We start from the raw sequence: 26728 nt of genomic DNA on the forward strand, positions 1-26728 counted from the left end.
TTTGAACTTGTGAACTTATTTGAAAAAAATAGTCGGTGTTTTTAAAATACTTAAAGGCTAATTATTTTCTTTATTTACATACTAAAAGGCAAACATTAATTTATTTACAAAAACAATAAATTATCTACGTAAAAAAGAATAATTTTTTAACTATTGGAATCTGCTTGATTTTCATTTTTATCATTCATCTCTTTTTGTTTCATCCAAGCCTTAGCAGATGCCAAAAATTTAAGATTAGGTCTTTGTGATTCATCCTCTGGGAACACGAAATCAAATACTTCCTCCCAACCATCATCACTCTAAAATTGAAAATTACATACGTAAAAAAATGTTTTTTTTTACATAATTTTCAAGCAACATGATAAATTTACTTACTCCGTCTTCTCCGACAATACGTCTTCTACGTTTAATCCTTCGAGGCATTTTCTCCATAATTTTAGCTCGAGTTTCATCATCTCCTTTCTCATTCTCGAAATCTCTCCACGCTTCCAAAAGCAGCGCTCTGCTTTCTTTGTCGCCGTTCGATCTAAGTGCATCATTTCCACGTTCAAAGATTCTTCTTGCTAATACAACATTATCAAGACCATCCTCACTTGTTGAATTTGCTAATTCAAATTTAGCATATGCAATCCATACCTAAGTTGTACAATATTTGATAAATATAATATATATTACTACTTAATATTACGTATCTCGTATTTAACTACAACTCTTACTTTAACATGAAGTGTACGTTCTAATAATCTTTCGAATAATTGCCTTGCGTTTTCTGTTTCATCTTGCGATATCTCAAAATCAATATACGATTTCCACAGGAGTTCTGGCATATCTAATCTATAAATTGAAATAATAACGATTCAATAAAAAATCATGGTTATCCATATTTTTACATTTATTTTTAAATATTTCACCTTGGTTGTGATATAGCTAATTCGTAAATAGCTCGTGCTCGATCTACATCACCCAAGAGCGTTTCTAATTCTGCAAACTGTACAAAAGAATATTATGAATTGTAAACTTTTAACTACTGAAATTGTAATAAATAATAAATTGATGAAGTTCACATACTTTCATCCATGTGGTACAATTCTCTGACCCAAATTCGAGAAACTTTTCATATAAAATCCTACATCTATCGAATTCTCTTAACTGTATTTCTAAATCAATGTATCCACGGTATAATTTATCTCTGGGACAGATACCTAACGCCATACCCTATAATTGAAATAATTAATTAATTTTTTCAGCATTGTTGAAATTCACAAATTCATTTAATTGCTACTTACTAATCTTTTTCTCGCCGCTGTGAGATTTTTCTGTCTTATTTCAAAGTATGCGTAAAGTAACCAGATTTTGGAGAAAGTAAAGTGTTTGTGCGGAATTAATTCCAAACAAGCTCTGAAAAAAAAATATAACTTAATCTTTAATAAAAATATAACTATTTGATCGAAATACATTTTATATAATAAGATATTAATTACTTGTAGACTTGTCTGCATCTTTCTATGTCCTCAGTATCAAGTTCTTCAAAAAGAGCATAATTTATCCAAAGATAAATGTATCTTCTCCAAAATAGTTTTTCCTATAAAAAAATGATAGGTTTATATAAATAATATTTATTTAATAAATATATAATTATGTATATATATATATATATATTAATTAAATATATATTTTCTACCTTAGTGGGAGGTACATTAGCTATCGCACGCTCATAAGTTTCTCTAATAACATCGACATTCCCTTCCGATTCTACTAATCTCAAATAATCGAACCAGGCATCATAATTTGAAGGATTTTCTTTTACTTCTTGTTCATATTGATACTTTCGTTTGCTCACTATTACATCCTCGATGCCTATCAACAATAATACAATACATGACTGAACAAATGATAAATGAAAAATAAATTATAATACCTGAACGATCTCCATATTTTTTCTCATGTATCGTATACGCTTTATAAATCTCTTGCGTTTTTTCTTTTGGAATATGATCTAATGCATATTTATAAATTACTCTGGCTCGATCATGCTGTAAAGAAATGTAGCGTTAATAATGTATAAACATTACATCGAACGTTATACGGAAATAATTTTACTTCTCTCTGTCCTTCCTCGAATTTTGCAAATGCAATAAACAATCTTTCGTCTAAATTTTCATCGCCGTAAAAATCAATGGCACGTTCGTAAACGTTACGAGCGCCATTAATAAAACCATGAGACTCTTCAAAGCGTGCATATTTTATCCAATGCTTAACATCTGGATGAACCATTACAAACCGTTCGTAAATTTGTCTAGCTCTCTGTATTTCTTTATATCTCAATTCAAATTTTATGTAAGTTTGCCATGCCTGTTCGTCGGGTTCCCATTCCATCCATCTTTCAAATACCTGGCGCGCTCCTAAATAAATTTTTTCAATCAGCAATAAGTTGTTGATATACGATTTCAGATCGAAAATAAAAAAAATTTACCAGCAATATTTTCTAACATTTCTTCCATATAAGTATATTTATACCAAAATTGATTTGCTCTAGGTAATATAGTAACGGCACGATCCCACAAATTTCTTGCATGATTTACTTGACGATTTCGCATTTCCATCTCTGTGTATTTGAGCCATAATGTAATATTTCTGTGATCAACATCCAGAGCACGTTCATATATGGACCTAAAATTCATAAATGAGACTTTAATGCAAAATTTTTGATAACAAATGATAAACCATGTGTTAATACAAAATTCTATCTGTTTTTTGTCAAAAGAAATATAGTGTATTAATTATAAATATATGATTATAACAATCATATATTTTATACCTTGCTCGTTGTATCTGTTTTTGACTTTCCTCCCATTGGGCATATTTTATCCAATTTGAAATAACCATGCGATTTTTACGAATATTATCTTCGAAAGCTTTGCGTTTCCGATGTTGATAATCAGCTAACTCATGAGGATCAGAGATCTTTTGCTTTGGTGGCTAAAATAAAAGTAAATGTGTATTATAATGTTTAATTAAAATTTATATATAATAAAATATTTTTATCTTCCAATGAGAAGTTAAAATTATTAAAATGAAATTTGAATAAAGTAAATAGAAAGATACATACTGGTGGTAAGATTTCCAGATCTCTTTCTTTCGCCTCTCTCAAAAGCTGTTCTGCTGTTATTTGAATTTCAGCAGGCGCTTTATTTTTGACCTAAAATAAAGTACAATTAGAATAGTTATCAAAAAACTTATTTCATTCACCAAATCATATGTACACAAAAATATATAAAATTACATACCTTTGCCACTTTTGGCATTTTCTGTGACTTCTCCATGATGTTAGATTTTCAATTTCTTCTAATATAATAAAAATAAATAATCAAAGTTGACGAATGCAATATGATTTATTAAGTCAATAAATTATTAATTATTTGTATTAGATAAGTTGTAGAAATTGTTTTACAATCTCGATATTTATAACAGAAATCAGAAACGATCAAAGAATAAGAAACTCGAATAATATTTCACAGTATTGTTTTCACGTGAAACGTCAATAACATTTATAATTATCAAAGAATGTATTTTAGTAAACAAATATCAAATGAATAGGTTAGATCTACTAACTATAAACACGATATTTCCCACAGTTACTTTAATCTCTCAATACGTCACATTGGCAATCGTCTTTTCAGTATTTTTCAAATAAACCGAAAAATATCTTTGCTGTTAATCATTGTCAGTCGATAGTATTTAATCAAAGCAAATAGCTTTGCACACGTGTACATCGTCTATTAATTGAAAAATGTCACGTAAATTTCGATTACTACAGTTTCGGGGAGTCAGAAAGATAAAAAAAAAAAATTCCGGTTCATAGTGAATTTTCATCTGGTGAAACTTTTTGTGCAGTTTCGTTGGTAACACTGCATGTTTACACGCGCGAACCTCTCGCTCCTTTGAACGTGACGCGCACGATGCCGAAAATCCGTGCGACGTTAAATACGTCGGTTTCGCAATCGCGCGTGTAGATTCGCAAGAATCGAGTAAGGCAAGAGTTCGACGTTCGTCGGCGAGGCCTCGAGTCGCGTTAATCGCCCGGGATACGGTTTGAAATCGCGCTGGCAATTGCGCGTTTGTGTCGATTCTATCGGAACGTGTGCAGGCGCGTGACTGGCTTTTAAACAGTGACGTTCGTCGGTTCATGACGTTTGCGTCACGACGAACGTCCGCGCTGCGAACGCAATTTCGCACGGACAATAACGCTCGCCGCGAACGTTCAGGCGAAACGTGGCCTGCCGCTGGTGTTCCTCTTGGTGATCGATAAATCTCACGAACCGTAACAGAACGTGTCGACGCCGTTCGCCGTCGTGGATTATTCCCGTTTACGTGGGCCAGCCAGCCAGAAACAAACGTGAACGAAGGCTGCCCCAGAGAAGTGACAAGGACGGGAGACAGCGCGTGAGAAGGAGAGGCAGCGATTCGCGGGACGGGAGAGAGTCGGAGAAAGAAGGCAAGACGTGCGTAGCGAGAGTGAGAGAGAGAGAGAGAGCACTCTCAGTGCCGGAGCTTTATCTTTATTATGCGCCGCTGAGTGAATTGTCAAGTGAAATCAGAAATGGCTGCCAACGAGCAACAACGGAAGGTGAGTAGGGAGAGAATACGTTGTGTTTTTCTCTGGATTGCCAGCGGCTTTTCCGTACGTTCGCATCCGAGGCGGGTTCGTCGTGTCGTTTGCTGGTCGTTTCGTCGTTCACCACGGTCGGACGTGCGGCCCGTTCGCGATGGTTTTGAGTCAGGAAAAAGAAAACGGGATCCCGCACGCACACGGCCGCCTCTCGACGTGTACCCACAAGTCGTGGCCGAAACGCGACCTCGGATCCTCGGGTTTTGCGTCGATAAATGTCTGACAGCGAGAGGGGCCGCAAGAACGAACAGCGCGAGAACCTGCTGCGTTTAACGCGGATGGCCAACGTTCAACGGGACGTTCCGCTTCATTCAAATATTTGCCAGATCATCGGTGCACAGGGAGACCGTATAGATTGCTATAGGCAGTATTTACATTCGCTCGACCAGCTGTCAAGTGGACGGATCGCGAAGGAGGGTGTCGTTAAGATCCACGGGTGACGAAATACGCGCGACCTGCGATCATCTTCGGCTCCTTGTCTCGTACCGAAACAACTACGTTACTTACGGACGTCGTTTGCCAAAAAAACGACGTTGAATTTGACGTTGGGGATTCGAGTGATATCGGGGGAGGGACGATGGTACGTACGTACGGTACGTGCAATGGCATTAACGAAAGGCTGCGACGTACATCGAAACCACGAGCGACATGCATCCAAATAATATCCGACGATGGCCAAATAATATCATCTCGTTGTCACGTTTCTTCTTTCCCCATCGTCGTTTTTCAACTTTTCATTTCGGCGATCCGCGCCCGCGATAATGCGAGTTTAACGAGCGATTGCGACACTTTTATTACATGAAAAATATTTTTGGACTTTGCGCGCGGGGCCGAGGTAATTAGACGGGACACGAAAATTAACATATGCCTGTTGACGACGGCGGATATCTGTGGATTTTTTCTCTGCGACGTGATCTCCGCTGCCAGCCGATCTTAATAGCGCATTGTCAATTGCGATTGCGAGATATTTCGGGAATGTACGGCGGAATGCATTCATTCCTCTGACATTGGGATTCTACCAATCCGGGCATTTATAGATGGTTCTCCTCGTTGTACCATAAATAGATGTGATTTTTTTTTCTTTTTTGCTTAGTTATCGCCGAACGAAATCTTTTCTTTTTTTTTTCTCTTTGGAAAAGTCATTTTTACAAAACGTCGCGTAGCCAGTTTTTCTCGAAATTCACCGAAATCGTTCCAATTTCATAATGTTGTGCACGAAGTATAAATTGAACGTGCGCGTTTACTGTTTCACGTCGTTTTGCAACAATGTTGACTTATCGGTGAAGGTGAAAATATTGAAAAGATAAGGCCGAACAACGAATAAAGATTACTTTCGATTCGAAATTAATACGGTTTTCACTCGTGTTCGTCAATTGCACGTATGCATACGTTAATATTGTGCGTGCACGCACGATCTCCGTCATGTTTGTTATGTTCACGTTCACAGTTTTTATTTTTTCATCACTTATAACTCGTTTGTTCGAGAGCATGAACATGCATTGTCGATAATTTATTTAATCGCGTTGCAATGAAAAAAATGACTAATAGAATTTTCTTTGTCAGGAAAATCATTTTTATGCAATTCATGTATCTTTTTTTTTTAAATGAATATCTCATTAAAAAAAAAGTTTATTTGGTGTCGAGCAAGATACACGTTCATTAATATGTAATATGTATGTTTTTTCTAAATTAATAACAATATGCACGTTTCTGTTTTTTTGAGCTATGTACTTCGTATAAGTAATTAGTTTCAACTCATTGCTGTTACCTATGAATGCAGAGATAAGCATATGTAACCTTAGAAACTGTCAAGGTATCTGATTTTAAGGTTTCACAAGTGCTATAACATAACATATAATATTGTTGCGATGTAAAAATATATATAATTTTTTTTTTTACATTTATACGCGAGGTTACGTAATATCTGTAAATAAATGCTGTGTATATTGATTTTAGGTATGATGTATAATTTTAAAAATCTTTGCTAATTTTTTTAATTCAAAGAACTTAATTTCTTATATTGTTAAATGTAGATATATGATAAAATTATATTTTTTCTATATTTAAGTAAATATAAATAAAATTTTATTTTTAATTTTACACTTTAACTTTTATTAACCAATTGTACATGTTTATATATTTATATACATTATATATATATATATACACACACACATACTAATAAATTGTATTAATAATTAGGAGTCACGAGAATTAAGAGAACCAGCCCACCATGCAAGAAGACCAATGAATGCTTTTCTTATTTTTTGTAAACGACACCGTGGTTCAGTGCGATCTGGTTTCCCACATTTGGAAAATCGAGCAGTTACTAGGGTTCTTGGTGAATGGTGGGCCACCCTTCATCCAGATCAGAAACGTTCTTACACAAACTTAGCACAGGAGGTAACTTGCATAATAAGGAAGTTAAATGTCATGCTACTAATTATATGTTAATGTAATTTGATGTAGTCTGTTGTGAATCTTACAAAGTCACTATTAGTTATAGTTTTATATTCATCTTTATTAAAACGCAAGTGTTTGTCAGATAACTATAATTTCATTTCAAATTTTTTCAGTACAAAGATGCATTCTTAAATGCAAATCCTGACTTTAAATGGTACAAATTGCCAGCACCTCCTTTACGTACTTTGAATACTAGGCCTACAAACAAAAAGGCAGAAACAAATCCTAATGAGCAACTAGTAGAAAGTGTAAAATCTGAGAACAAGTCTTCCGATTATTCAAAATCTGACAAGCGGGATGGACAATCAATTCAACCAGGAAAATTAGCTGATGAATCCCAAATTGGTGGTCTCAGTTCATTATTCACACCTCAAAAAATACAAGCAGCAGATGAGCAAGTGACTATTAATGATTCTGTGATTGAAAATGATACTGAAGTTCCAAAACCTCCTAAGAAACGATATTTAGAAATACCTTTTTCACCTGATAATAAGAGAGAATGCAAAGCTGATCTTTTTGATGCAAAAAAGAGAAGAAAATCTGAATCCAATAACAATGTGCATCAATGTGTAAGCAATCTTTTTAGGTTTTTCAGTTTTAAATAATCGAATGCTTATTCTGTTTCTTAAAATATGTCATATGCCTATTAATATTAACAATTATGTTTAGGACACAGAAGATGAAAAAATAGAAATAAATAATTTTTTAACTACAAACATGCCTTCAGAAGAAAGTAATTTTAGAAGTGAACGAACATGCAAAGGTTTGCGTTATCAAAAGTTCCTTGCTGAACAAATGAAAAATGTTGGTGTATCAGGACAGCAGCCTAAGAGAAGAAAACAAACTGGAAATCGTAGGTAAATAATTAGAGCATTTCATTGAATATTGTATGCAGTATGCAATATAATTCATTAATAATCTAATACGTTTTGATTGATATTTTCATTAGCAGTGATGGTCAAGTAAATGAAAGAAGAAATTCTATTTCTTCAAATGTCAGTGAGAAAACAGATTCCTTAAGTAGTGAAGGTGGAAATAGCTCTCGCGGTGAATTAGAGCATCTTGTTGAAAGGTAATTAAATTTTGTTTATTATTTGCATGTTCCTATTATATACATGCAGGCAAAAGGAAATAATCCAAGTATTGTTTAAAGTGCTGAAGGAAATATAGAAGCGTCAAAGCCAGAAGAAACAGAAACTGAAGGCACAGAAGGACAAGTTGATTTTGGACCATGGACTGCAAGAAAAAGGTTTCGAGCTGAGTAAGTTTAATATCATTTTATAACATTATGCATTAAGATATTGTGTAATGTATTATTTTCATTTTCTTATGTAGGGATTTTAATTTAGAAAAGAAAATTGAAGCCTTACCATCTTTAAGTTTAGAAGAATTTCAGGAAAAGAAGAAACAACAACGTACGAAAAAGAAAAAGATTGTACAAAAATTAACATCGACTACGAATAACAAAAGGCATCAGAATAATTTTGATACCAATGATCAAGTAAACAGTCAAAACAATGCAAAAATATCTCAAACAGAACGTGAAAATTCTGAAGATGCTGAGAAACTTCTAGTTGGAAGTCAAAAGAGGAAAGCACGAAAACAGAGCATTACACGCAATGCGGCAGCTATAAACGATTCAAAGCAAATTGAAATTGAGGAACCCAACAAACGTAAGCATAGACTAGTGTCAGTTTTTAGCATTTGGTACGAATATGAGAAGAATATTTCTCGTGAATTTTTCAGATTGGAACGTTGTTATTTTTATAAAAGAAAAACTTATAAAAACTATTTTAATTGTGATTTAAATTATCTATGTTTTCATCTGTAAAGAAGTGAAAGTTAGAAGAAGAAATTATACTGTTCATTAAGGAAAAGAGTTCAGTTAACTAAAGCAGTTTATATGATGTTTATGCATGAGTTAAAAAATATTTTATGATCCAATCTGTGAAATTTCATACATACTTGTTACAAGTTTTACAATTGTAAATAATCTTTATTTAAAAGTGAAAATATTTAGAATGATTAAATTAGGGGATATTATGTTCTATTTTTATTATTACAAGTATAATATAAGCTTAAATTATTTATTTATTATCAAATTAACTAATTGTGTAAATATTGATAGCGTGGTGTGCGTCGCCGGACTTAGAAGCACTGGCATGTCTTGCAGCAGTTGCCGCCAACAGAACAAAACTTACCAAAAATAACACATAAGAAATATATATTTTTCATATTTAACAGTCGTTTATGACGTAAACTTGTACTAAGTAAAACAAAATCTCTTCATCTATTCATTTATTTCTTAATACAATTTCTTATTAGCTGAATTATTAAAATAATTGCTTTGATTGCTGTTAAAAAAAAAAAAATAATAACGTTTCCAATTTATCAAAAATATACTACGTTATTATTGTTAATATCTATGTCGTTAATCGCTGTTAATATGAATATTAATATTGTGACTGCTATAATTATTTTGTCACTCAACATGTAAAAATATTTCTTTTATGTTGCATAAATGTCCCACAAATGTGGTTTATGGAATATAGTTTCTTGTATAGTTTGTTAATGAATAATCTTGTTACTATTACATATTGAAGAAAGATTCTAGTTTTCACTTTGCGTTGCGTGTAATTATTAAAATATTACGTTAAGCATACTTGTTAATAAATACCTGCAGTGCAGATGATAGCCATTTTATCTAACTTGAAACAAAAAATGCCCGCATATTGATATCCATTGGGAAATTTGTGCAACCTCCAACAAAGGATGATTTATAGTCATATAGGACCTGATTAGGTAAATATTCAGTGAAGGAAAGGAAAGGTGCATGCAATAAAAAGAGTGTTAGTAAGAGTGTATTATGTGATGATATTGGTAAAGCAAGGATTTGTGATCTTGCAAAATAACGTTTCTAATGTAAAATATTATAAGTACGATCAAGAAGGGACAGCAAAATCATGAACTTTAACGAAGCCGATGAGCAGGGCATTTTATCATATCTATGTGTAGTAACGATAACACGTAATAACTGCAAAGTCACTGGTTATTATTTTTGTTATTACCATCGGCGTACATTTTATCTATATTTCATTATGTTCTGTAAACATTTTATGTACATAGAAATAGGTGCAGTATTATGGAAGATATCCTTCATGATCTGAATATCAAAAAAGGATATAATCAAAATATATATGTATAAATATATATATATATATATATACATACGCAATATACATGTACACATGAAAGACCACTGTTTATATGCTATACGTGCGTACATGTAAATATACATAATAAATGTCACGTATGCAAGTTAAATTGTAAATTTTATTATTAGTAAATGTTCTGATATCAGAAAGCGTATGTATACGTGTATGTATATAATTCGACAAGACTACGTATATATATATATGAATGTATATTTATAATATTTATATAACTATTAATCTAGAATTAAGACCATGAAAATGCGATTCTGTGCTCTGTTTGAGAAAGTAAGGGAATTGTCTGTGATTTTGGCTAAAGGAGTTTTTAATGTTTTATATTTTTCTATTAATTTTCTCTCGTTTTTCTTTCTCACTTTTTTAATTTCATTAAAGTCTAACTCCAGACACTATTAGTGAACTGATAGGAACAATTAATGTTAGTAAATTCCTCTGTAATATGGAAATGAGTATACTGATTACATTTCAAATGTGCCTTGAAGAGATATGAACATAGATATTAAACAATGACCAACAATATATTTTCGATTCGTTTCGTAATTCGAAATGTTTTTGGCTTTTATATTCATACCTTCCACATTTTCTAATTGTGGTTACGGTACATAATTATAGCGAGGCTTTTACGGCCAACGTCCGAATATTTGGAATTATAAAAGAAAAAATTATGGGAAAGTGTTTCGAATTTTACTGCACAAACATCTATGTACCTAGCTTTAAAAATATAATTTACATAAACATATATTATATATATAATATATATTATATATATACTTGTAACATATTGTATACCGTTTATATGAATAATAAAGATATAATATTTTGATGTAGTCGCTCGAAATTATTTACAACATATTTTAAACAAAAAGAGGAATAGGAATTCTTAGTCTAAAAAGACTTGTTAATTTTACTTAATGTATACATATATCTATTTATTTAAAAGAAAAATAAAACGATTGAAAAATTTTTTGTATTCAAAATATATTTCAAAATTAATTTTTTACTTTTATTTTTTAATTTAAACAAATTTATCAACTTTCTTTAAAGTATATTTATTTAAAAATAATTTTCAATCGATATATTGTACACAGCATGTATTTTTTTAGGTATAGATCTAACATACTTTGTATCATTATTACAGTGAAGTATAAAATTAAATAACTATTTTGGTAATGTATATATTTGCGGTATTTTCATCATTTTCCAGAAATATATTATGATGCTTATATTTTATTTAATTTGCTTGTGTACATAAATAGACATATAAATGCATATTTCATTTTATAACTATGATATTTAATATTAAAATTAGACTTGTCTTATTCAATGTCTTATTGATATTTTATTTTACATAAAATTTATATTTTTTTACTTATTTTATTACTAATTTTAATGTATTACCAATGATATATAAATGTATACATATATGTATATATAATCATTGAATAACATTACATCAAAATTATTTCATTATTATTTGTAAAAACATATTTCAAGATTATTTATAGAAACTAAGTTATATAAGCATACAATTTTTTAAATTTTAATATAAAATTATCTAAATATAGCTTCATAATTTAAAAATTGCGACTTATATAATAAATTTTATTATTAATGATAGGTAATTAGTAAATTTTATTAGTGTAATCTTTCAGATAATTTATTATTTTATTAAATTACTTATACCTGTAATGATGAGTAAAAATATACATAAATATATTAATGACAATTAATTTGTAATTTACAAATACAAATCTTTAAAGTAAGTTATCTCTAAAGTTAAATTTACAATTTATATACAATGTGTGTGTGTGTGTGTGTGTGTGTGTGTGTGTTTTCTTTTTTTTCCGTTAGCGTCGCTTTGATCGCATGGGTTTAAAATTCTTACAGGCGGTTGTATCATCTAGAAGTTCGAAATCTGTGAATTACAATGAAAGCTGCTTGACAAATACAAACATTTGGACGGTATTGTGTAGTGTATTGTACTGTAGTGGCAGCTACGTCAAGTTACACGACTCTTTACAGAGTCAAAGCAGCTCGCTTGAATTTACCAATTCGTAATCCGACAGTAGTTATTTGGAAAGCGATTTACGATATTTCAGGATGGGAGTGATATTCTTGGAACACATCGGAGGTACTCGGTTGTTTTCTTGTGCTTCTTGTGACACCAATCTTACAAACAGAGGTCAGCTGATAAGCACGCGTTTTACTGGCGCTACAGGCCGTGCTTTTCTATTTAACAAAGTCGTCAACTTGAATTACAGGTATTCGCGTTTTTCCTCTATCCCTTTAAATAAACTAATGTTAATCAAAATACAATAAGTAACATGCAATAAGTTTACGTTTATATTTCTATTGTTCGAAAATTCTCGCGTTTGACGTATAAAGACAACTGTGTTATGTTTGACGTATAAAGACAAGGTGGAATGCCTATATTCATATGCCTAAGAAACTGCAGAAAAGGAAAAGTTGAATTGAAATGAAAATTTCGAATTAACATTTAGAGAAAATTGTGTATGGACAAACTGAGAGAAGTAACACTATGACTGTTTATAAAATACAAAGAAACAATATGGCGTCGTTTTTGTTTTGATAAGTTTCATTGTCACATTTGTGTGTGTATTGTGTCAAGATTGTTAGTACAGTTTAAAACAATTTTAATGTTTTAAAGGAACTTGGCAGCTTGAAACAAGAATAATTTCATTGTTTTATTGATAATTTAAACGTTGGTGAATTTTACAATTCATTCTGCATTGATTATATCATTCTTAGGTACATGGTTTTCCTGTTTATGCGTATGTAGTTTCTTAACATTATTTAGCACACAGGATACCATTCGTAACTGTACAAAATCTCAGAGAAATTGTACTAACGGAATAATCTAGTATAGTTTTTACTAATTCATAATTTAATTTGTCTACAATGATACACAGCGAGGTACAGGATAGAGTGATGTTGACGGGTCGTCACATGGTCCGAGATGTCAGCTGCAAAAACTGTGAAGCTAAGCTTGGGTGGGTGTATGAATTTGCCACAGACGATAATCAACGATACAAAGAAGGCCGTGTCATCCTGGAACGTGCTTTGGTCACAGAAAGCGATGGAATGGGGGACAATATTTAATAGCGTACAACAAGTAGCACATCATAGGATAAGAATACTTTATATATAGACAGTGTAAAATCAGTTGTTCTTCTTCTCAGTGTTCCTTCATCATTTGGAGTAATCAAAAAAGAGAGAAAAAAAAAGAAATTGTATGAGTGTATGCTAATTTATATTTAATATCCAATATTTTTATAAACATGAAACATACTTTATTTTATGCTATTACATATTTCTAATAATCTGCATTATTTTTTAAAAGTTATTTTTCATTTGAATATGTATATTATGCTAAGTCTGACTTAAAATAAAGAACCAGTCTACTACTGTGTTTGTATTTTTTAATATTATGATGCTGCTTTTTTATATTAGTTTTTATTGTACAGAAAGGATATAAATTGTAATGTACAAATAAATTATTAAGTTTTAGTGAATTTGTTAATTTTTTGTAAATAATAGTCTAGTCATATTTTTATGTTAGGATTAATAATCTTTTATATATACTTTTTCTTGTTAAGGCATAAACTATTTTAAAGAAAATAAATATTTTTCAAAAGATTAACTCGATTCGATTGCCTCTATAGAATTACAAGTTATTTTACAATCCAACAACCTCTATTAACTAACAAACATCTACCAAAGATAGTAATAATAATCTTAATTGAATTTTGAACGTGTGCTAAAAAGTCAAACAAAATCAACATATTTGAGACACAAATGAACCGCGCCCCAAACTAGAACGCGATTGGTCGTCACCATTCGAGCGAGGGCCAATAGCAGTGGCGACGTTCTGCAATGAGTCGCGACGACGAACCAGTGTGGTCACGTAAGCCCACCATACCGCATGGTGGATACATGTTTCCTTTAACTCGACGTCGTATAAAATGCTATAATTGTGTATTGTTGTTATTTTGCAAAGAACAGAACGATCTTGCGGAACAGCCACATCCAGTCTTGAAAATACGGTAATTACACGAGTATACAGCTGCTATTACCTAGTGGTAACGCGTTGACCGATTTGAGCGTACAATTTTGTTGTTTGCTGTTCGGCTCAATGGCCGAGCACCAGTCGCACAGTAGCGATACATTCGTCGCGCGTTCGTAGAGTATATCTCTCTCGTGTATTTCGCGGCTGTTTTCGACCATACGATCTGCGCGCGTTGCTCTTATCGCGAAAAGCGATTGATATTTTCGCGTAGACAAGCTTTTTTTAATTCTCTTGTTTTTCTCTGTTCGTTCTTCGCCCTTTCCCCTCTACTATGTCCCACGCATACAGTGATACGCAGCGGTACCGACGATAGCGACCTAAAGAATTCCGTGAAGAAATACAAAATGAAATTCTTCCGCGGATCGTTCGATCTTGTTGCACGGAGGTTCCAGAGAATGCTTGGCGAGATATTCACGGGTCGTCGCGTTATTTCTGCCTGTGGAAAGAAAAATCGTATCTTATCAATCGGTGTTGGAAACACATAAAGTCTCGCACACGGTGCCATTGCACCGCCGAATGGATCGTAACAGGAAAGCTATAAATACACACGCATCGCGGGGTAAACAAACTTGACCTCAGTGGAATTCTTATCGATGTGCCTACATGTCGATGCAGTGTACACAGATATTTTGAGGTTATGTCCAGCACTGTTAGTTTGTTACATACGCCTGTATGTAAGACTGAGAAAAATCCAAGAAACTAAATATTAACCTCGGATTAATGAATTTTTTTTTTTTTTTTTTGCGAAACCAGAAACCGGAACGATGTTTACAGTGTTGGTTCATTGGAAAAAATTGTTATCAGGAGCGTATACTGAGTTGTGATAAATTATTGTCGTTGTTTTTTTTTCTAACGATACGTTACATGTTTGGATATATACTTTAGATAAATACAAACGAATTTGATGTACGAGACCAACTAACATTGGATGTTTAGTTTTACTTTGCTTACACACTTTCACTGTTCTAGAAAGTTGATATGTTAATTTATGTTAAATATTAATTTTGTGATATCAAGTTTAGATGATAGTGTCACGGATGATTTAAAATAAAATTTATCAACTAATTCTCCAACTTTTGCTTGTTAAGCGTTATAATTCCGAAAAATAATATTTTTCAAATAAGATATTACTGATGTATAATATTTAATGAAATTTTTATGAAAATTTTTATATATTACATACAAATATACTATACCTATAATCATTGCAGTATTGACATTACACTTTAGTGATTGAATTTAATGTTTCTAAAAATTTATTATGTTGACGTTACAATTTATTAATAAATTTCAAACCAATTATATTGTCCTTTATGAACTTTATAACTTTGTTTTTACATATAGAACCTGGATATTCCTTCCTTTCCAATTTTAGAATACTTTATTTATGAAAAATAAAACTTTGAATAAATATATTGAATGTTAAAACTAAATATATAAAAATGATCAATATTTTATAGGAATATAAACAAGGTCAAATTTCTGAATAATTGTGTTTCACATAAAATAAGTTTTTAAAATATATAAATGTCATTTGTTTAATACAGAGTATTGGTACATCCTGGTTTTGCTGAAATACCACTGAGACATAATTGAATTATAATCTGCACAATTCAAAGAAAGAGAAAAAACATTGGAGCTTTTAATATTTGCTCCTTAATATTAACTCACTGTTAAAAATGAAGTGGTCACCGGGGGCTCTATTTTGTGAACAAGTTGGCGAACTCACTCGAGTTTTCTCACAATGGAACGAATGTGAGCAGACTGTGGTTTTATACGCACTACTTCGTCGCATTCCTGCAGTTCAAGCAAGATTTCTCGCACAAGCAGTGCAGCATTCCTTGCATTCTGTTTCTGAATTGGACTCACAGGAATTAAATGCTAATAATCCATGTAATTTTTATAATTAATACAAATAAACTTACTACACTTTCATGAATGCAAATAATATTTATCGAACAATCTTGTTACAGCATTTATCAACTCACTGCTCTCAGAATCGACAGAAGTTGCTATAAATCAACTTCTAACGCACTTGCCATTGTTAAAGCCTGGGAACATAGAGTGCAAACAATGCTACTTGGTGGCGATACCAGAATTAGTAAGCCACTGTGTAACTACAGGGCAATACACCGAACAAACTCAACAACTCTTAAGTTATTGTTTAATTCATCCAGCTATAACTAGTCAAGATAGACGTTCTTTGACTCAGTGGCTTCGACATCTTGAAGAGCGTATCAGTGGTACACCACCAATACACAGTCTCGAGGAATATACTAATACTACTATTAGGTGAGGTAGAAACACTTGCATAATTTATGTATTTACTATAATTATTAATTTCACTTACTTTTATTTCAGATGGGATAATACATGGCAGCGAAATTCTAAACAGCAAAGTGAACAGACAACTTTGTTTGGCACACAACCAGGCACTGCCTTCAATTTGCAATTTCCACCACCTGTGACTCGTCAACGGCGATCAAACAGCTTAACACCACCCGTTGCTCCGCCTCATCATTTAGAAGTTGTTGATCGCACTAATAACGTAAATTGCACAACTAAACATAAACCACGAAGCTTCAGCGTATCTGGTGATCATACAAGTTAGTTTAATTCAATGCTATCATGTAAACAAGCGAATGTTAATTATATTTCTATTTATTTGAATAATTGTTGATTTCTAAACAGGCAATCTTATTGGATTAGGCCCACTGAGTCCTCAAAGTTCTTGCGCAAGTAGCGGCAGCGAAGGGCGTTTAGACGAAACGTCTAATCGGTCGCTTGCTAGTGGTATGAGAGGTACGCGTACATAATTTTGTAAATGTACAGTTATCGATCAAGGAAAAGATTCTTGACATGTTGTTTATCTTTCAGATGTTCCGTCATGGCTTAAAACTTTACGTCTTCACAAATATAGTTATCTATTTGTCACTCTCAGTTACGAAGAAATGCTTCAATTGACTGAGGAACAATTAGCAGAACAGGGTGTGACAAAAGGAGCCAGACATAAACTAGCCCTTTCTATTGCAAAGTTACAGCAACGTTATACCACACTTTTAAACTTAGAGAAAGACTTGTTACAACCAACGCGCGATAATACACAATCTGCTTCATTTTTACAAGGACCAACAGTATTGGTCAATACAGTTGACGAATTGAAAACTATTCTAGCTACTCCTATGAAACCTAGCCAAGAGAATGATCCTCAAGACATACCTGCACAATTCACTAAGGTTCTTGGCAAATGTAAGCATTGCGTAATTATTAATATAAATATATGATATACACACGTAGCAAGATACAAAATTCAATCCTTAAATGCACAATTTTTTCCAAGTCATACATTTAAAATTAATGATACAGAACATTGCAAATTTTCAACAGTGTATATTTAATACATATTGTGTTTATTTGTTTTGTAGTGTGTAGTCGATTGGCATTGGATAGTGTGGACGATGGTATTTTATGCGCTTGCATTAACATATTGGAAAAAGTATTGCAACACGATTGTTTTACTCCAAATCAAAAGGAGAAGGTGCAACAGTGGCGCAGTAGACTTGGAAATCCACGACCAACTCCAAAGTAAGAATAAAAATAACAAGTATCGTGCATTTTTCATTTGCAATATCTGAACATGTGATTGTACATGCGATTAAAATTTCAGGTGGCAACACAATTACGGCTACAACAACAGAAGGTACTGTAATCCGCAGCAGCACAATAGAAAACCAAGTTTAAACTTAGGACACATTCATAATACACATTCGCAAAACAACTCTTTTGTGGTTAGCACTCACAGAAATAGTATATCTACACCATACTTACAAAATAATCAGAACCAAAGCGTAAATCAGAATACTTTGCGTCCAGTCCACACGACCAAAAAACGACCTAGCTTACAAGAATCTAGTTTACAGGTGCGTATTTTGTTAAATTCAAGCGTGCATTTGAATATACACACTCTGTCACGTGAAAACTAATCTCTGTTCACGTTTCAGCAATTGCAAAGAACGTTGCAGCGTACATACAGTGCACCGAGGGATCATTTTCTTAGCCCTGGTAGCAACAACGCGTCCGAGACAACGGAGCCAGAAATCAACTCTCGCCTCGAATCTCTTTGTTTAAGAATGACGGAACAAGCAATTGGTGGTTTCGGCGAGGCCTAATAAATTCTCCGTTTTATTCTTTGACTGGATCTACGCAGTAAGTCCTGTTAAGAAACAAAAAAAAAAAAACAAAAAAAAAAAACAAAAAAAATTATAAAACGATATACGTGTCCGAGCTCCGTTCTTTCAAATTCGAAGGCAAGACTGATGTCCGTATATCTTGCGAGTATGAAGACAGCAATGATAGTGCTGACAAGTTGCACGAAATGTGCACACATTTTCACGCTTTAATAGCCCTACCAAATGAAATGTCCAACATTTGAGACATTACACAAAACAAAACTCAGTTTTGCGATGTCAGAGCGACGTGCGAAGGAAATTAAAAAAAAAAAGATATTTTTTATTATATTCGATGCAATTGTACTATTTAATTGAAACTGACAGAATTTGGCAAGCCAAATGCTATTAGAAAGATAGATTCTTTCCTTGACTATTGCTGCATCTATATAAATGTATTATATAAAGAATATATATGTATACACGTATGATAGAATTTTATGGGAAGCGGATTAAAAAAAGGAAAAAAAAAGTAACATATATTAAAATGAAAAAAAAAAAGAGGGACGAAAAAGGTACACCACATTAATTGTGCGATGTTTGCAATATTATTATTTTCGTGTGTTATCCATTTCGGGAAATGGAATTTGTCTGATTTTAAGCGCCAGGACACATTATATACTAATGTAATGTAATTCATTTTAACGAATTGACTGATTTTACTTCTTTTTAACATTTACTGCTAGGATAATTATCTCTCCATTCTCTCTTATCCACCGCCGCTATTGCTCTTTACTTTATCTTCTGTTGTTATCACTTATTATTATTATTATTATTCTGATCGATATCTATTCGCCACACAGTCATTGTCATCATGTTCATCACTGTCTTTACTGCTTGTCATATTATTATTATCATTATTATTATAGTTAGTACACTTACATTTACTGCTGTGTAAACTCTTATTATCACTGCTGTTAACCACTATTTCTCCGGGTGACTAACTAACACCATTATTGATATGCTTTCATGCTGTTGCTATTTTTATTCTCCTATCGTTACGGCTATTTCTACTATCATCTATCAGCTATGCTATTACTATTATCACTTCTCTATTACAAGTAGCCCCTCACAACTACTCTTACTGTTATGAGTACTGCTAATACTACTATTATACTCTCTCCACTATCGCCGTACTATATATTACCATGTAATTCTCCTTAGAGAGAAAAGAAAGAAACAAAGAAAGGGAAACCATATTTAAAAGCAAGAAGATTCGACACACAATGCTATACAATGTTACATGCGTTGAGAGGAATGAAAATGATGAAGGGACGGAGCGACATCGCTACTGTACACGTTTTGAATTCGCCTTCGCTATCGCTGAAGCGTTGGGGGAAAAAAATATCGAAAAAAAGAAAACGAAAAACCAAATGTAGCGGTGTGTATGCTTTGCAGTTTGCGCACAGATCTCGCGATTCTTTACGCTCTTGTACGACCAGGTAAAAGTAAAGAGGGAGAGAGAGATACGTGTCTCCTCTGTGAAAGTCGTGGTTGACAAGTAGAAAAGGAAGAGTATAAAAAAAGAGTTTAACGAGGAAGAGAAAGAGAGACGAATCCAAGAGACATGGAAGAAGAAAGCGAGAAGGTTATTAATAAATAAATAAACGGATTTTCAAAGGCCTTAAAAGGGTGTATGTCTCGCGTTCAGAAGGATACATAAGACTAAATAATTAAACAATACACGTATATAGCGAAACGCATCGAGGAACGTGAGAACTGACGAGAGGAGTTTGCATCATGCATTCGTGATGTGACATCGAAATCTGTGGCTTTAAATTATAAGCGTACATCATACTACTCTATAAATATGCACCTATTAGCACTTTAAACGTAATTACGTCGCGAATGAAGGAAGGAAAAAAAAAAAGGAAACCGTAGCATAATATTTTTCGTGCAACAAGAATGGAAAGAAGAAAGATCAGAGGGATGATGATAATGATGGATGGAGAAAGAGAGAGAGAGAGAGAGAAAGAACAACGTGAAAAAATGCAAGGGCAAAGTTAAATTTAATAACTGAATATAAATAGTATTAGCGACAACTGATATAACGTATCGAATATATAATACGCGAGACGAGCAAGCAAATAAAAAGAAAAGATGAAAAAAAAAGAAAAAAAAAAGAAAAAAAAAGAAAAATAAATATATAAACGAAAGACTGAACAATTCACGCGCCGTGAGCCGTGCGGTGAATTTCGGACGTTTTTGCATTCGTTTAATTCTCGAACGACAGCTGCACGGCCGCGTGAATGAAAACAATTGGAAGACTGCGGAAAGGAGAAACCTGTCAAAATATTAAGAATTAGGGAACGAAGCGCGAGAGAAAGAGAGAGAGAGAGAGAGCGAGAGATGAAGAGAAAACTTGGATGAAAGTGCGGCCGGATGCATGTATGTGCGCGTGCGTGTGAGAGCATTATTATATCGAGTTAACGAGAGAGTAATTTGCTAGCTATATACATAGGTTGTATAACGACTTATTCTAACGATCATACTCTTACTAGGATCATGAATCTACATAATGGCGCGCGGTGATTTCTCGATTAATAATTAGTTAGCCTGTTCGAGAACGAGAGGAATCGTCTGCACGGTTTAACAGATTAGACAAACCGATCAACCGATACGATATTTTGCCCCCCTCCCCCCACACACATACTCTTTACCCCCTCCCTTTCTGTAATCGCGTGGAAAAGGGAAACAAATTAGAGAAGGAATTAATTTTTCATACGAGTTTACGTCCTCAGAGTTACACAAACACACACATATATATATATATACACACATACACACACGTACATGTACGTATGCATGCATAATTACTCGTGTACACGAAGAAAGAAACACTGCGTATAATATTCGACTAGAATCCCAGAGAAAGGCGTATCATACACAAGACAGAGAGAAAGACAACGACACAGTCGGCGTGTTAATGATTCTTTTTTTTTTTTTTTCAAGAGAGACGGTCAAAAGCTAGTCAAACAAGAATACAATTTCTAATTTCTACCAGTTTTAAATGTGTATAGATATTATTTGTACGTAATAATTGCGCGAAGAAACGGTGAGAGGAAGAGAGCGAAGGCGAGCACGCGCGATTTAGAAAGCAAAAAATGGAAAAAACTAAAAAAAAAAGAATAAAAAAAGAGAGAGAGAGAGAGAACGAAGACGAAGGGAGAAAAGGGAAAGGAAAAACGAACAGAGAGAGAGAGAGAGAGAGAGAGAGAGAGAGAGAGAGAGAGAGAGAGAGAGAGAGAGAGAGAAGAATGTATAATGATTTTCGCATGCAACGCATGCGAAAGAAAAAAAAAAAATAATGCTGAAAGACTGCTTCCAAACGATTTCAGGAAACTCGTTCAACGTAGGATTTATTATTTCGTACTGAAACGCAGTATCTTAAATAAAAACGTGATCGATTTAAAAAAAAAAAAAAAAAAAAAAGAGGGCAGGACCTGAAAAAAAACTAGCTAAGAAAATAACGCAGAGATATTATCCGTGTCGAGAGAGCGAGCGTGCACGATGCGTTGGGGTGAAGAAGTAGAGAGAGAGCGAGAGAGAGAGAGAGAGAGAGAGAAAAAGAGAAACAGGAAACAAAGAGGTAAAATTGTGATGATGAAAACGAAAGCGTGATTCTGCCAAAGATCGACGAACGAACGGAACTGAGAAAACTAGAAAGAGATCCTAGATACACGTCTGTCAAAACACACGGTCCTGTGTGTTTGCGTGTGTTTCTGTTTTCGACAAACTGCAAATGTTCGTTTTTACAAAGGTCCGGCGCTGACAAACGACGCGATTTTTTTTTTCTCGTGCGATCTCGCAGTTTCCAACGCACAGGGTCGCGTGTTCATGCAGATTCAGAATTTAGCGAACGAACCAACAGTTGAGGTTGCAAATTTAAATGTCTGTCGACGTCGCGCAGCGCCATCATTGTCCGTGCCGGACCCTAACGCAGCAGGTGGGGTGATCGTAAATATCGCGGAGGAGGAAACGTCGTGCTTTACAGTACTTACGCTGCTGTTGTATACGTGTCGAGTCCACTGTTTCGTCGTGGAATACGCACGAATTTTCCTCGTTTAGTCGTGGAGAACGGATGCAATGGCATTTTTGGTAGGCTTTCGGCAGAAACACAGCTTATTATTGTGACCCGCGATCGGGCATCGAATGGATAAGATACGATGTTAGATTTTTTGTTCTTACCGTTGAAATTCCGGGGAAATTCCATGCCGATATCTTCTTCTCTTTTTTGAAAAATAATTTCTTGGTGTTACGAAGTTTAGTATGGACAGCGTGTACTTGATGGGGAAAAAACTGAGTATAATTCGAATTATATATATCGCAATATTAATTTTTCGAATTGTATATATTAATAATAATATTAATATTAATTTACAAAGTTTCGTAAGTTTAGTCTGCACAGCGTGTACTTGATGGGGAAAAAACTGAGTATAATTCGAATTATATATGTCGTAATATTAATTTTTTTCGAATTACATATATTAATAATGATAGTTCGAATTATATATATTGCAATATTAATTTACGGAGTTTCGTAAGTTTAGTATGAACAGCGTGTACTTGATGGGAAAAAACTGAGTATAATTCGAATTATATATGTCGTAATATTAATTTTTTCGAATTATATATGTTAATAATAATATTAGTTCGAATTATATATATTGTAATATTAATTTACGAAGTTTCGTAAGTTACTTGATGGAAGAAAATGAGTATCTTGCTTTCACATCGTATAATTCGAATTATATATATGTTGTAATATTAATTTTTTTAACTAATCTTGGTCACTCCAAATTACTATACACTGTTATTTTTTTAATTTTTATACTTTAAATCATTATATGTTACTGTTGATTTTGTAGTAGAACACATTTCAAAGATAATTAAGATGGACATCTACCACTTCGAAACTGAAATTTTCTTTGTTTTTTTTCTTTTTTTTTTTTTCATCCGATAGTATAATCGATAATATAAATTCTGAAATATTTCGTCACAAACTGTATGCCAGATAGGATGTCTCAAAAGTGTAGCGTAATTGGTATTATTCCAATCAAATTTCAAAAACCAAGAGAATCCAACTTTTTTTTCGAATTAGTCCAAGAACTTAGTTAAATTTAACTTGTTTAAAACAAATTTGGTTCGACTCCCGTCAGAATATGTAAGATGCCCTTGGATGTTCAAGTTTCAGTTTTCAAGTTCGTCTCGAGTACACTGTATTTCTTTTCGTTCGCGAAATATTTCCAACCTCTACAAAACAAAACCAGCTTTGTCACTGTTATACGAAACACGTGGCAAAGCGCACTGTCAAAAAAATATTTTTCCAAAAAAGGAAAACCTGTGCATCGATGGTGGAGATGCTCCGGCAATTTCAATCGGCAAGGAAAAACGACTGGCTGCGCAGACAGTTCGTCAAATATATTAATAGAAGTCGCACTTATCCATGCGTTGCGTTTGCTTTTCAATCCGCTTACGAGAAAAGGCGAGATCTCTTGTACCGACAAGCGAGTTATTCGAACGCTGTGCGAGCACAGGATTGTTCTCTTTGGCCGGATACTTGCGCGTGGCGTGTGTAGTTGAGAAATGTGAGAGCAGAAAAAAAAAAAAAAAAGAAACAGCGAAGCGTGAGAGAAGAAATATTCACCAAGGGGGCGTGTGTGTTTGTGTATGTGTGTGTCTGTGTCTGTGTGTCGCGACCAGGGGGGAAGAGAAGGAGAGGAGCAAGTTTCCGGCCGAAACAGAGCGTCATTGACGATAGCCCAGGTAGCAACAAGCGACCGTTGACTGAGATTTGCTTCGATATGAGTATATTGTTAGGCACGAAACAAGGAAGATGAGCTTTTGAAAATACGTTCGCGAGAGAAACAGAAGCAGCTGAAAAGTATAGACAGAGTGAGAGTGAGTGAGAGAGAGAGAGAGAGAGAAAGAGAAAAAGACGAACTGTGTGTAATTCACGCGACTTTCTCGTGTTACGACGAGGGTTTCAGCTCTCTTTCCTTTTGTTCTTTTTTTTTTTTCTTCAAGGTATGCTTTGGCCGGCGAATGACGCGACAGCATTTTAACGAACGAACGAGAAAGTTTACACCGCGAAATTTTTTTCGAGGTCTCTTGCTGTAGCAGTGCGTCTTAAGTTCGATTCAGTCGTTTGTTACGGTTCGAAACACCCTTCCTCTCTTCCCCCCGCCACTCATGCTTCTCTTTTCTCTGTTCTCACTGCTTTCCGTCGTAGCTGTCTGCATCTTGAATTCTCTCTGTTTTTCGTTTTAGATTCGCAAGAAAGAGTAAAAAAAAGGAAAAAAAAAAGAAAATAAATAGAATACGAGTGTTCATGCGTGCGTGTAGCGAGTTGAATGAGATCGATCGATCGATCCGGATGATGTTTAGCGAACCGAAATAAAGAAAAACACCGATTTACTATGATATTAAGAGAGAGAGAGAGAGAGAGAGAGAAAGAGATAGAGATAGATAGAATTCGTGGTTATTGATGATAGAGATGCATCGTAGATACGGGATTTTTTGATCCGTTGATTTGCCGAAGAAGGAAATGAATTCCATTTGAGACTGGTATATGTGTTGCGTTTTGGCCAAAGAATGCCTCTGCTAATACACGGCGCCTTCTGTTGATTATTAGGAGACGTAATTTTTGAATTGTCAGATTGCTAACTGGGATATTTTAGTCACGTAAGCTGGATAACTTGTAAAAAAATGCAATTTTTGTACTGTTATAACGTTAAATAGACGAAGGTATACTGACGTTGTAGCGTGAAAGAACATTTTTCAATAAAAAATTTTTCATACGCAAACGTTTAGCAATTTTTCATACCCATCTGTTCTTTCTCCATCTTCGTTTCTTGTAAGTGACACCTGTGAAGCGGTACCCAGATTTCATTCAACGTGTATTAAATACATTGCTCAACATATATAGGTTCATTGATTTGTGTTGGAAATTTTTGTTATTGGATAGTGATGGCACAGACGATGTGAAAGAATAGACATTGCATCTTACGGACTTTCGTAACCTGAAATACCGACATACTAAAAAATAATTGGCACCGACGAAGTACATAAATAGACCTAGCACTTTACGGAGTTTCATGGCAGAAGATCTGAAACAATGACATAATAAAAAATCACTGCCACTTTTTAGCGCACTCTAAGTTTAAAGAACGGTGAATTGGGAAAATACATCAAATAACGATCGAGTTATGAAAAAACACATTAATGCACGCTAGCTTGTGGTATGGCAAAATACACGAGATACCTTTTTTTCTGAAATATATATTTAGGGACAAAATATATTTAGAGTCGAACATCAAACAGAATACATCTATTGCACTTTATCAAATCATATGTTTTGAAATATCCATCACAATCTACATTCTACAGACTTCTACAATATTTAAAAGAGCACTAAACGTTACCATAAAAAAATTCAATCTACTAATTCAATTTTAGAAATCAACGATCTCTCCAACAATCATTAAATTGCAAAAAAATGAAAACATGATCGCAGACGATTAGCACATATTATTTGTCATATAATTCGTACCACAATAACGCAATTAGTAATTGTACCACAAATACAAACAATTTCCTTACTCTCAACAACAAGAAAAACTTGGATATTACGAGAATTGCTCGACGGCCGACTTTGTCGTGCCACCTCTTCAAGTCTCATGCTCCCTTGATACAAAATCAAAATTTTCGGCCAAAAATTTCCTTCTCGTCAACGACATATTGCAATTTAGAATTTCTACGACCAACCTCTGTATCAGGAGTACGTCTCAACGGCCGACTTTGTCGTGCCACCTCTTCGAGTCTCATGTTCTCCTGATACAAAATCCAAATTTTCGGCCAAAAATTCCTTCTCGTTCACGACATATTGCAATTCAGAATTTCTACGACGAACCTGTGTATCACAAGTACTGCTCAACGGCCAACTTTGTCGTGCCACCTCTTCGAGTTTCATGTTCTCCTGATACAAAATCCAAGTTTTCGGCCAAAAATTCCTCCTCGTACACGACATATTGCTATTTAGAATTTGTACGAC

The 26728-nt window shown here is 33.8% G+C and overlaps 4 protein-coding genes across 8 annotated transcripts; 3 read left to right on the plus strand and 1 right to left on the minus strand.

The window, feature by feature from the left end:
- Positions 1-109: 109 nt before the first annotated feature.
- Positions 110-3867, minus strand: LOC122536482 (protein crooked neck). The gene is made up of 15 exons (XM_043668877.1): positions 3613-3867; positions 3288-3345; positions 3110-3199; positions 2819-2979; positions 2474-2670; positions 2101-2402; positions 1919-2033; positions 1682-1857; positions 1482-1582; positions 1287-1398; positions 1069-1215; positions 912-988; positions 717-834; positions 376-636; positions 110-299 (listed from the first exon to the last, which is right to left on the minus strand). Exons 2-15 carry the CDS (start codon positions 3321-3323, stop codon positions 147-149), a joined length of 2046 nt encoding a protein of 681 aa, XP_043524812.1. The 5' UTR covers positions 3324-3345; positions 3613-3867; the 3' UTR covers positions 110-146.
- A 338-nt stretch (positions 3868-4205) lies between these two features.
- LOC122536483 (putative transcription factor SOX-14) lies at positions 4206-9505 on the plus strand. 5 transcript variants are annotated; one of them, XM_043668882.1, is made up of 8 exons: positions 4206-4627; positions 6872-7072; positions 7246-7701; positions 7802-7989; positions 8085-8204; positions 8286-8393; positions 8468-8805; positions 9261-9504. In XM_043668882.1, exons 1-8 carry the CDS (start codon positions 4601-4603, stop codon positions 9347-9349), a joined length of 1527 nt encoding a protein of 508 aa, XP_043524817.1. In that variant the 5' UTR covers positions 4206-4600; the 3' UTR covers positions 9350-9504. The 5 variants fall into 5 exon arrangements, with proteins under 5 accessions (XP_043524817.1, XP_043524816.1, XP_043524815.1 ...); XM_043668881.1 differs by having other exon boundaries at positions 8082-8204; positions 9261-9502; XM_043668880.1 differs by lacking the exon at positions 4206-4627 and adding an exon at positions 5353-5955 and having other exon boundaries at positions 9261-9505.
- A 2754-nt stretch (positions 9506-12259) lies between these two features.
- LOC122536481 (protein yippee-like 5) lies at positions 12260-13788 on the plus strand. Its single transcript, XM_043668876.1, has 2 exons — positions 12260-12623; positions 13293-13788. Exons 1-2 carry the CDS (start codon positions 12463-12465, stop codon positions 13480-13482), a joined length of 351 nt encoding a protein of 116 aa, XP_043524811.1. The 5' UTR covers positions 12260-12462; the 3' UTR covers positions 13483-13788.
- A 500-nt stretch (positions 13789-14288) lies between these two features.
- Positions 14289-20528, plus strand: LOC122536480 (protein Smaug homolog 1). The gene is made up of 9 exons (XM_043668875.1): positions 14289-14426; positions 15997-16342; positions 16423-16741; positions 16811-17055; positions 17141-17251; positions 17327-17698; positions 17875-18034; positions 18117-18369; positions 18451-20528. The coding sequence occupies exons 2-9, from the start codon at positions 16129-16131 to the stop codon at positions 18616-18618; spliced, it is 1842 nt and encodes a 613-aa protein (XP_043524810.1). The 5' UTR covers positions 14289-14426; positions 15997-16128; the 3' UTR covers positions 18619-20528.
- Positions 20529-26728: the final 6200 nt, after the last annotated feature.

The sequence above is a fragment of the Frieseomelitta varia genome, unplaced genomic scaffold (genome assembly GCF_011392965.1).
Source record: "Frieseomelitta varia isolate USP_RPSP 00005682 unplaced genomic scaffold, Fvar_1.2 scaffold_841, whole genome shotgun sequence".
NCBI classification, from domain to species: domain Eukaryota; kingdom Metazoa; phylum Arthropoda; class Insecta; order Hymenoptera; family Apidae; genus Frieseomelitta; species Frieseomelitta varia.